At 47.7% G+C, this 10,522-nt stretch overlaps 2 protein-coding genes across 7 annotated transcripts in view; one reads left to right on the top strand and one right to left on the bottom strand.

Annotated features, from left to right (window-relative positions):
* The window catches only part of WASHC1 (WASH complex subunit 1), a 74,147-nt gene extending 70,338 nt beyond the window's left edge, over positions 1-3,809 (top strand). The window contains exons 9-12 of the mRNA XM_019515497.1: positions 1-120; positions 405-563; positions 1,383-1,451; positions 2,155-3,809. The exon at positions 1-120 is cut by the window's left edge and continues 17 nt beyond it. Coding sequence (XP_019371042.1) covers positions 1-120; positions 405-563; positions 1,383-1,451; positions 2,155-2,303 — 497 coding nt within the window. The 3' untranslated portion in view covers positions 2,304-3,809. The remainder of the gene's footprint in view (positions 121-404; positions 564-1,382; positions 1,452-2,154) is intronic.
* A 772-nt stretch (positions 3,810-4,581) lies between these two features.
* The window catches only part of DDX11 (DEAD/H-box helicase 11), a 33,200-nt gene continuing 27,259 nt past the window's right edge, over positions 4,582-10,522 (bottom strand). For 3 of the 6 annotated variants that reach the window (XM_019515490.1, XM_019515492.1, XM_019515491.1), the window contains exons 21-26: positions 7,514-7,582; positions 7,244-7,344; positions 6,639-6,723; positions 5,722-5,797; positions 5,256-5,410; positions 4,582-5,023 (exon numbers count right to left, since the gene is read on the bottom strand). In XM_019515490.1, the coding sequence (XP_019371035.1) occupies positions 4,982-5,023; positions 5,256-5,410; positions 5,722-5,797; positions 6,639-6,723; positions 7,244-7,344; positions 7,514-7,582 (528 nt within the window). In that variant the 3' untranslated portion in view covers positions 4,582-4,981. Of the gene's footprint in view, positions 5,411-5,721; positions 5,798-6,638; positions 6,724-7,243; positions 7,345-7,513; positions 7,583-10,522 lie in introns of all 6 variants that reach the window. The other 3 variants (XM_019515488.1, XM_019515489.1, XM_019515487.1) reach the window with 1 other exon arrangement.

Here is a 10,522-nt window from a genome sequence, read left to right as displayed (position 1 = left end):
CTCCCCCACCTCCTGTTATGCCAGCTACTGCACCCCCTCCACCTCCTCTGCCCCAGCCTGCAGCCCTTTCCAAATCACCTAAGGCAGCAAGCGAGGAAAGCAGCAGTACAGTGCCTGCAGGTAAGGAGAGAGGCATCTGGGACAGATTTTCCTATGGTTTTCTCTGGCTAGGAGTTTATCTCTTCAGTTCCTCATTCTGCAAACAGGAGATGCTGCTCCATACAGGCATGGGCTACCTGCAGCCTGTAGCTTAGTTCAGACAGCCCCAAAAGAGCAGGCTGAGTTGCATGTTGCAGCTGATGGAGGATAGTTTCTGACCAGCTTGGGATCAGAAACCCTGGACTCTTACGGCATAGGTGGCATCCATTCCTGTAGTCAGACACCTGTTCTTCCTCTCACTGCAGCTGCAGTCCAGGGGGCTCCAAAGGAAGTTGTGAACCCCTCAACTGGCCGGGCCACTCTTCTGGAGTCCATCCGTCAGGCTGGGGGCATTGGAAAAGCCAATCTACGGAGTGTCAAGGAGAGAAAGCTGGAGAAGAAGAAGCAGAAGGAGCAAGAGCAAGGTACCTGGGTGCCTGCACATTGGTGGGAGCCCTCTCTTCCCCTCCCCAGCTAGATATTCATGGAGGCATCAGGGGTACAAAAGTGAAAGGAACCTCTGCAAATGCTGAGACACAAAGCCATGTGGCAGGCATCCCATGCTCCCAGCAGCTTGTAGGAACTCAAAGCAGAGGGACTGCATCTCTCCCCACATGCTGGGGAGTCTGTTTTACATTTGGATGCAGCTCTGTGAACTTGTTAACCCCTCGCTTGTAGAAATGCATTAGAGCTCCAGAGTGGGGATTCTCCCTAGGATGGCAGCAGTTGAAGAGTTTTACATGAACTTGCACTGAAGGTAGTTCAGGGCTGGCTGTCTCGGGAGGCCAGTAGAGGTGCTAGGACATGAGTGAGTTGTGTTCAGTGGACTGACTTGCTCCAGTTCCAGCCAACCTGCTCAAATACTAGCATTTTCTTCCCTCTGAGTTGCTCCACGCTGGTTTCCGTGGAAGGGCTGGGGTGCTGAGACCTTGTACTCTGACTGAAATGAGGGGCAAGGATTTCATCTGAAAGCAGTACTGTTAATGGCAGGATCCCAGTGCAAGGTTAGTCCTGGTCTTTATCATGTCCTGCTATTCTGCCAGGCAGCTCAAATGTACCCTACAGCACCATACTATATTCCAGTTGAGGCAGGTAAAGGGTGGGAGGTTCTGATCCAGGCAGGGGAGCTCGTGTGCAAGCTTTATAACCTGCCATTAGTCCCTTAGCTGTAGCATGTACCGGAAGTAGCAGAACAAGGGTTCAGTCTCCCCAGCCTCATCCATGGGGTTTTTTTGCTGTTTCAGTGAGAGCTACGGGACAAGGTGGGGACTTGATGTCAGACCTCTTCAACAAACTGGTGCTGAGGCGCAAAGGTACTGTTCCATGGGAGGAGGGGTGGGCAATGGTATTTTTCCTACCTCTGGAAAGGGGCAACAGGCTGATTTCCCTAGTCTTAATGCAGCAGCAATGACTGAGTGGCTACTGTAGCCGTTAAAATGGAGGGATGACTTAGTTCAGCAGGCCATTTAGATGAATGTTTTTGTGCCAATCAATGCCTCTGTAGGCCAGACTGCAGGGAGGGGTTGCTTTAGCAGAGCAGAGGGAAATGTACTGTTTCTGACTGCAGTTTTTCCCCTACATCAGGCTGCTGCTGCAGTGGGATGCTGTGATGTGTGTGAGGCCTGAGCATTGGTGGCATGGATTGTATTGAACAGTCAATGGGGGAGCACTACTGTCCCTGCTCTTTACACAGGAGGGGCTGAGCAGAGGGTTTAAGGTCTCTCCAGGAGAGGATTCTAATATAGGAGGAAGCATTTTGGAGTTGCCTGTTCCTAGAGCTGGGGCTGCTCTGCAAATTGCAGGCAAGAACTGCCGCTTCACCCAGGGGCTTGTTAAATGAGTCTATCTGCTCCAGCACAGCTGGGTTAATTTTGTTTGCACTTTTGTTCACCTGGGTCACTCAGGTGATGAGGCAGCAGTAGTTCTGTGTAGTACAGGTCACAAAGATGCTCTGGCTCTCATCCTCTTAGCTCAGCTAAACCTCGTGTCACTTATCTTGCTGTTTCTCCTCCCCAGGCATTTCGGGTAAGGGGCCTGCAGCTGCAGGAAATGCTGATGCTCCAGGGGGCCCTGCCAATGCCTTTGCACGTGTGTCAGACACGATACCACCCCTCCCGCCCCCACAGCAGCCTCCTGGTGAGGATGAAGATGACTGGGAGTCATAAATGGTGGCAGCCTCAGGCCCTGGATTGATTTCCTGTTACTCATCAGTGAATTGGCCACTGCTGAGCTAAGCACCTCAGTTGGACCAGCTTGTGGAAATATCCTCTGGAGGGTGGGCACTGGATTGGCAGAAGGACCCTGTCATTTCTTCTTAGTTCCTGCTCATCTCTAACCCTTGCTGAATATAGTTATCAATGAGTGTTACTTCTGCTGTTTGCTTTCCCCACCCCAAATCATACATTTCATCTCAGCCATTGCTGCTGCTCAATAAACCCTGCTGTAGCTCGAGGGCTGTTGTGCTGCTGATGCTCAAAAAGCAGAATGAGCATCTCTCCCTATTAAGGGGCCTTCAGTCTTTCTGAATGTGATGCATGCCAATTTGCTGAAAAAGCTGTGCTTGCAAAACAGCCCTTGGCTTTCCATGCCCCTTGCTGACAGCCGATTGTTTGCCTGGATGCTCTTGCGTGTAAGTTCTGGGAATAGATGGGAATGTGTGGGATTTGAAACCACCCAGTCCTAAAGTGGGTCAAATAGAAAGCAGCAGCACAGAAGTAGGTACTATGAAACCAACTAACTGCAGTGGAGCTATGGCTGTTCTTTCCTATTAGTACAAATGGTTTCTACGTGCATCATACCATAACTCCAGGAACAAATGCACAGCAGCCTCTTCTCTATTCTACTCGAGGAGATTAATATTTCCAGGGAAAGCCCAGCTGTCCACCATTAGTCTCTTTGGCAGAGCTAGTGAACAGCATGCATTTTCTAGACTAGTCTAGCCAATGCAGAGAGACTGGAGGTGCTAAGTGGGCCAGGTACAGTACACCTGAGGGTTTTCTCAGAGCTTAAGCAAGAGTCTGAAAGCTGGAATAGGGGTAGAAAAGGATGAAGTAACTACAGCAAAGTGTCTACAGCTAACTTCTAATGAGCAGCTGTTTCTCCCTCTGGGGCTAATTAGATGGGACCTAGAGTTCCTCTCAGTACTGGCTCATTGTGTCTAATCTTCACTTTGTGCCCACTTCAGAGCTGGGTTTGCCTGAACACTATGCTGTAGGGGAAGGTAGAGTCCAGCTCCTGAAAAACCAAGCATATAAAAGATTTAATACACTTGCATAAACCTTAAGATGGGGTATTCTCTTTTGCTCTATAGAAGGGCAAGAGTAGGGCAAGGGCTTCCTCACCTCTGAACTTTTCTGAGAGCTACAGCCTGACAGGTGTAGGTTTTCCTAGCTGCAACCCCTGCAGTGCCTCTGTCCTTGTTCATAACAAAGCCAAGAGGGGGCAGCCCCTTCCTTGCTTTTCATTTATTCTGGTGTGCAAATACAGAAAGGGGTTTAAACTAAATTTACCGTCTCTTCCTTGTCATCTTTGAGCTACCCTTTCTCACCTATAAGCTGCATGAATGTGGTTTGCTGGAAAGGCAGAGGTAAAGTTGAACAGCTGGAGGGGCTGCTTGCAGAGAAAGTAGTGTGATCAAAGGAAAACAAAATAAATGATGCAGTGTTTTCTGACTGCCTGATATACTCAGTCCATAAAGCAGAGCTCACTTACTCCCTTGTGGAATAGCGAGGCATGCCTAGAGCTATGCTTCAGCTCTACACTTTGTCCACACTAGCTTGAAGGCACTGTACTCAGATGGTGAATGCTTTACACCTACCTTGCAAGAGCAGCAAAGTGGTGATGGCTAGCTGTGTCTAAACAATTGTGTAATCTAGAAAAGATGTTCCTTCAGCTAGCAAACAATGCAGTAGACCCAGGTGCCAGCCATGCTTGGACTTTTTTGGGCCCCAGGATTTCTAACCACTCTCCAACATTTCAACGTTAGCATATGCAGAAGGATTTGGATCCAGAACTCCAGCTTTCCAGTTGTGCCCTTTAGTAATAATGGCCCAGTCTTTCCCACCTCCCTTTACTCTCTGTAACAGTGATACCAGAGAATGTTGCTTTTCCCTAGGATTCATTAAAAGTAGTTCCTCCAGGGGTAAAGCTAATAGTCAAAAGTGCTTAAAAAGCAGAGATGGCAAAGTCATTTTCTTGCTGTTCAGTCCCTTGTCGGTTATAAATGTGCAGCTGTATGCAGCTTCCCATCATAAGCTGCTAAGTTACACACTGCATTCACCAGCATAAGCACCTGTGAGTGGATTGGTTAGCTAGTTACATACTCTCTCAACCCCCTCTCCTGGTCACTAATAGGACCTCCAAATTTCATGTAAGGTGTATCTTTACTCTTCCCCAACCTCAGTCCTGGAAAGCGTAGGGAGTAAGTGACTCAGCATTCACGGCTTTGGGTTCAGTGAAGATGTTTATTTAAATCATAACCTGAAACTACAAAACACTATGGAACAAACACAGGTACTAAAGAACCCCAGCAACATACCACCAAGTGGTAGCAAAAGTTGATGGCGCATTTGCTTCTATCCCCATTTCCCTCAGTGTCTAGCTGGAGGAGAAGAAGGTTCTCCCCTACCACACTGCTGCCCTGTGGAGGCAGCCAGCTGTACCAAGGCACTCTCTCCAGCCCAGAAGCATAGTGAATGAACTGATGTCAAACAGGAAAGAGTAGATTAGTAAAACATGTACAACTGTGGAGCCTGTGAAAACCTTCCAACTGCTTCTGGTTCTGCAGGGATGACAAACTGTGGTTTTCTGTCTGGTTCACAAGCAGGAAGCATTTAATCTCCCCTCAGGAAGATGCTGGCCTATAACATGACTTCTCTCGATGGAACTAGGAAGAAAGACAACCAAGAGAGCATTGTTCATTCCTAATCATAACTGTGCAGTACCTAAAGGAGGTTTATCTTCTGTGCAGGTAGGGAGGGGCTAAGCAGGCACATTAAGATATCTGCTAGGGTAGTCACTGAGCAAGCTTCTCATGGGGAAGATGAGTGCATAAAGGGAAATGGGTCTTTAGTAGGAGTTTCCATATGTAAGGTACGTAGAGAGGAAGTGACGCTCACCTTCCTTAATTCTGCAAACGCTTGTCCAAAGCCAGTCTTGATTAGTGTTCTTTCCTTGATCCACTGAGGTAATTTATTGAAGACAGCAGGGCGAGCATACCTGTGATCTAGGAGCAGGATGCTTGCAAAGTCTTTCTGATGGCGAATAGCTCTCCCTGAACAGACAATAAAGCAACCTCAGTTCCATCATTTCTCAGGGCTCTAGTCTCTCTCTCACACACAGAAACAGACACAGACAGACACAAAATCAGCAAAACTACTCTGAACAAGAATCTTCTAAGCTGGGCTGTAACGGATGGAGCCCCCTAATTGTGTTGAACCTTGATCCAGCTTCCAAGTATTTATTCTCCGGGTGCCACAAAAAGTCTTCCTGCTGCCCCTCTCGGCCCACTACTGCTCCTCCGCTTCCCTGCCTGCTCCTCCATCCCGGTCCCCCCACCCAGTTCCTAGACAGATGAATTCTTACCTATTGACTGATTTACTGCTTTCATGCATAGATTTTCAATCAGCATTCTGCTAGGTGCCTGACCAGCAGTTTTTGCCTAGGGGAGAAATAAGTAAGACTGAGTAGAAGACATGCATTTCAAACAAAGAGTTGTAGCTCAGTACAGAAGACAGGCAGAAGGGTAGGTGTTCTTTATCACTGACTGGCTGACTTAGGGAATGGTGCTGCCAAGCTGTCCCCAGCTGCTGGGGACAGAGGAAAGCTACTAAAAGGAAATGGGAGTTTATCTGCAGAAGGAATCCAGGTGGGGAGAGTGGGGATTAGTCTACCACAGCAAGTCTAACAGCATCATCCTCATAAAAGCACTGGGAATGTAATGACCAGACAGTCAGGTCCACACAGCTGAAGTGTGACCACAGCAGCAGAAGCAGACAGGCCACTATAAGGGGAAAGGGAGTGAGAGAAGGTGATTTCAAAACAAGCCAGCTCAAGGGCATCTGAAGGAGGGAACTACCTTCAGTGATAGATTACCAGGTTCCCAGCTTCACAGAATGCAGTCTGTACCAGGCAACAAGCAGGAATCACTGAGTCAGAAAGAGGATGGTGATCCTGGAATGCAGTGCTGCCCTGCCAGTTCATTTAAATGAACATCTCTTGGGCCACAACCGCCATATCCCCCTGGAGCTTGTTGCATCAGCTATTCCTAACAAGCTCTCTGCTAGGGTCTAGCCCCACCCAGCCTACTTTCACCTACAGAGCATAATGAGCAAGAGTGAAGGAAACCTGTCATGGTCCCAATGACAGAAGTGGGCACAGGAAATAGACAAAATCACAAAAAGAAAAATCTGTGTGAAAGTGGTGGTTCTTTGTGAGAGGGGCATTTGATAGAGGTGAGCAAGTGAACCAGCTGAGATGGGCTCCCAGTGGCTTACTATTACCATGGTTTTATCAAGCCAAGCCATTTTCTCCTGAAGCTCTGGAGACTTGATGTTGGGGTACGGCATGCCCACCATAACCACACATCTGGAAAGAGAAAGAGAAGCACCCTTCAGTAGCAGTATTAGTGCCTCACCAAAACAAACTGATATGCAAGCTAATTAGAAGGTTCACGTCACTGTCTCTGAAATGCAGTGAACTCTGGAGCTACAGGCAACAATAAAGAGCAGCGGTTTGACAACCGAAAACTGCAGAGGGAACCCAGAGGGAGTGTGCGGGGATTAGTCTACCACAGCAAGCCTAACAGCATTATCCTCATAAAAAGCACTCTGGGAATATAATGACCACAGACAGGTCTCTCAGCTTTATGCTCTGGCTGAAAGGCTCCTTCCGCAAGACAGTGCTTTCCAACACCAAGCTGGGTACACTGATTTTAGCCCAACAATCACACCACTGCCTACAGATCCTGGGGGGGGTGGGGGGCTCCCACCTGCATGCTGACTAGACTCCTTCCTGCTTAGATTAGGAGATCAAGCAAATGCAGCACTAGAGGCTTCTGTTCAGATACTACCTTCTAAGCTGTGCAGCAAACAAGGCATGCACTTACCTTCCCAGGTCATCAGAGAAATTGATTCCCTCACTCATTTTCCCTCCAACCACAGAAAACAGCAGGGCCCCTGTCATGTGGCCTCCCACTTGGCTGCAGCGCTGTGTGAATAAACCCAAGGACTCCTTAGAAACCGAGGCAGAAACTCCTGTGCATCAGTAGCATAGCAAATTGCCATGCCTTAGCCAGAGCACAGCCCCTGCCAACAGTCCACATGACCCATGTTAGCGATGGGTATTTTATCTCCAGCTCCTTGCCAGCTCTGCTTACCTTAATGCACTTGGCATACTCTGCCAGCACCTGCTCCACCTGGTTTGCTCTCTTGGGCTCTTGAAATATCTGTCAAGGGCACAATGCATTCATTGCAGTAAAAAGATGCAAAAAGCTAGGAGGTAGGACTTAACCAGCAGCAGCACAAAACCAAATGAAACACCAGCAGAGGGCACATTGCTGTGTGACCCATCCTTTGCCCTGCCAGATAAGCACTGCAGGCTTGTATCACACTGCTCAGCAGCCACATGACCTAGCAAATCCACCATGGAAGCAGCAGCAGTGACCATCAGTGCATCTAGGGGCATTTCCAGTTATAGAAGCATTAGCCTGGATCCTTGCCCCTAGACCCTAGTGTGTGTGGAGTGTAGAGAAGTGCCCCTATAAGATGACAAAGAGAAATTATGCTCAGGGAATTCAGGTAAAAATGCCTAAGCAACATGGCATAAAGGTGAGAATTCTGAGCTAGGGAAAGCTCTCTGCTGATACTAACCTTGTATGAGTATTGCTTAGGGCAGGGGTGTCAAACTCATCTGCCCCTGTGGGCTGGATAATGTTCTCTGGGCCAGACTGCTGGATCTGGCCACACCAGAGGCAGTGAGCAGAACAGGTCCAGTGGGGCACTGTGTTTGGTGTGCTCCCCATGCTTACCCCATCTCACAGGCAGAACCTGCCAGCTCCACTCTTGAGGCTTGTGCTGCAAGTGGTGCACAAGCTGGGCCCAGCCCTGTGATCACTGCCCCAGCATGTGGTGCCTCAACAGACTAGCCCTGAGCTCTGGTTCCAGAGTCGGTCATGATTGGGTTCCAGGCTGTCCATGTGTGCCACAGCCAGCACACACAGCTTTGCAAGGGGAAACCACATGCAGCGTGCACCCCATGCCGGACCCCTGTACTGCAGGCAGGGTTCAGCCCATGCACTGCAGGCAACACAAGTCCCAAAGCTACAGGCTGGCACATGGTGCACATAGCACCATGTTCTGAACCTGATGCTGCAGGTACTGCTCACAGCACAGGGCCAGCACAGCATGCGCACTGCATGTGGCTGCCCACCAGACAGCCATTCATACTGACTCCAGTCCAGCCTGATCACAGGGTTGGTCTGGCACAGGCACCAGATGCAGCTTGCACCCTGGACCAATTCCTGTGCCACGAGCAGTGTCCACACCAACAGGTCCAGACCACTGCTGCACTGTGCACCTGCCCCCTCCTCCCCCACTGCAGCACCACGCACCCACACAAGTGTTACCATGCTCCCTGACACTCATAAGCTACCACATGCCTGAAACCCCCCCTGCACTTCATGCCCCCAGACTTATTCTCCTCTCCCCAACAGAGTTCTGGTGCAGGCACAGAAAGCTGCAGTCAGAGGAGAGAGGGGGAGCTCAGACACTCCAGCTGCTAATGCAGCCAGAAGGATGGGAGTAGTGGCAGCTGGGTAGTAGCCCAGGGGCCACCACTTAACCCATCGTGTGCTAGAGTATCTGGAAGTAGAGTTTGTTGATGTGCTAAATTAGCAGTAGTCTTTTCTACTGGTGGCAAAGAGAGTTTTCCCTTGATTTCAGTTTATCTGATTACTTAATTCAAAGTTGAAATCCTGACTAGGAGCTGAAAAGCAGCACAGCCTGTTTTCCTCACAAAATCTATGACAAAAATGAGGTAAGGGAGGATGAGATTTACTAGCTCTAAAATCTTGAAGGACATAGTGCTAGAAACACTATTCACTGATGACAGATAATGCTTCCTTTGTTTCCTTTTCAATGTAAACCATGGTTTGATGAACTGTTTTCTTATTAAATAAAACAATTTTAAAATACTGAGTTTGTATGTTTAATTGAGTTTCAGTTTCCATCCAAGTCCAACTCCACACAAATCACAAATAATAAAAAAATACTAAAATTAAGAATCTGAATAAATGTAAGTTAAGTGAGAAAGCTGCTTAAATATGTTTCCTCCAATGAGAATCAGGTCTTTCATTAGAAAAATAACTATAATTGCAAATAAGAAACAAGATTAAGATGGATTATTTAAAACATTAAAATCATCAATTTAAATAAAGCACTCTACACGATCGTATGCAATACAGCTGTGATATTACCAGTCATATAGAAGACAACTCTGATCTCATTCTGTGATGTGATGCTTGTGTGTGTAGAAAGCTCAAAGACATTTACATTTCCTACCAAAGCACTTTGAAAACTCCAATCTAATTTGCTGAGAGCTGCAAGAGCAATTCCCAAAGTTTCAAAACACAAAAGGTTGCATGAATGTCATATAACTCTTCCAAGATGCCAAGAAAACCATTTGGTCCCCATTAAAGTCGTTTCAAAAGATACTGTGGGGTTACAGTAACCAGCAGAGGAATAGAATTGGCCACGCAGTCCTGGTGCATCAACGGAAGAGGAGCTAGCACCCAGCCTGCATGTCAACATGTCTAAGCCAAAGCAGTGTGAAGTTGATTGGTAATTTCAAGAGCAACACTTACCCTACAAAAGCCTCACCACATTTCAACACAACCTAAAGACAGTATGAACTTCCATAATTAAGTTCTGCTGGGTCCCTGCCTCCACCCAAGCAGCACAGGGAAAGCTTAGGACAGCTTGGGGAACAATGTAGGGCAGGACAGGTAACCACTGTTGTATCTATTCCTTCCTTCTTCTATAACACATCTTAAGACCTGCCTAAGACAGATGTGTAATCTAAACCTTCTCCAATGGCTGCATACTAAGTGCTTTGCAATGACTGTAGCATCTTACTTTTGAAGATCTCAGAACACTTCACATTAGTTGAAAGATGTAGGCAAGCATCACCATCATTTTGCAGAAGAGAACCACAAATATCACATGCCTTGATAGAGGTAACACACAATCAGGACTAGAACTCCAAATTTCAGTTATCTGCCCCACACTTGACCCAGATAATCCATACCTCCTCCCAAGAGATTCCATGGAGGGCTGCAAACTTACGTAATTGGTGATGTACAACTGAGCCTAAGACAATCACACTATTC

This window comes from Gavialis gangeticus, unplaced genomic scaffold, assembly GCF_001723915.1.
Source record: "Gavialis gangeticus isolate Ggan-Ray unplaced genomic scaffold, GavGan_comp1, whole genome shotgun sequence".
In the NCBI taxonomy this organism is placed as follows: domain Eukaryota; kingdom Metazoa; phylum Chordata; order Crocodylia; family Gavialidae; genus Gavialis; species Gavialis gangeticus.
This window is presented reverse-complemented; position numbering and strand designations above follow the sequence as displayed.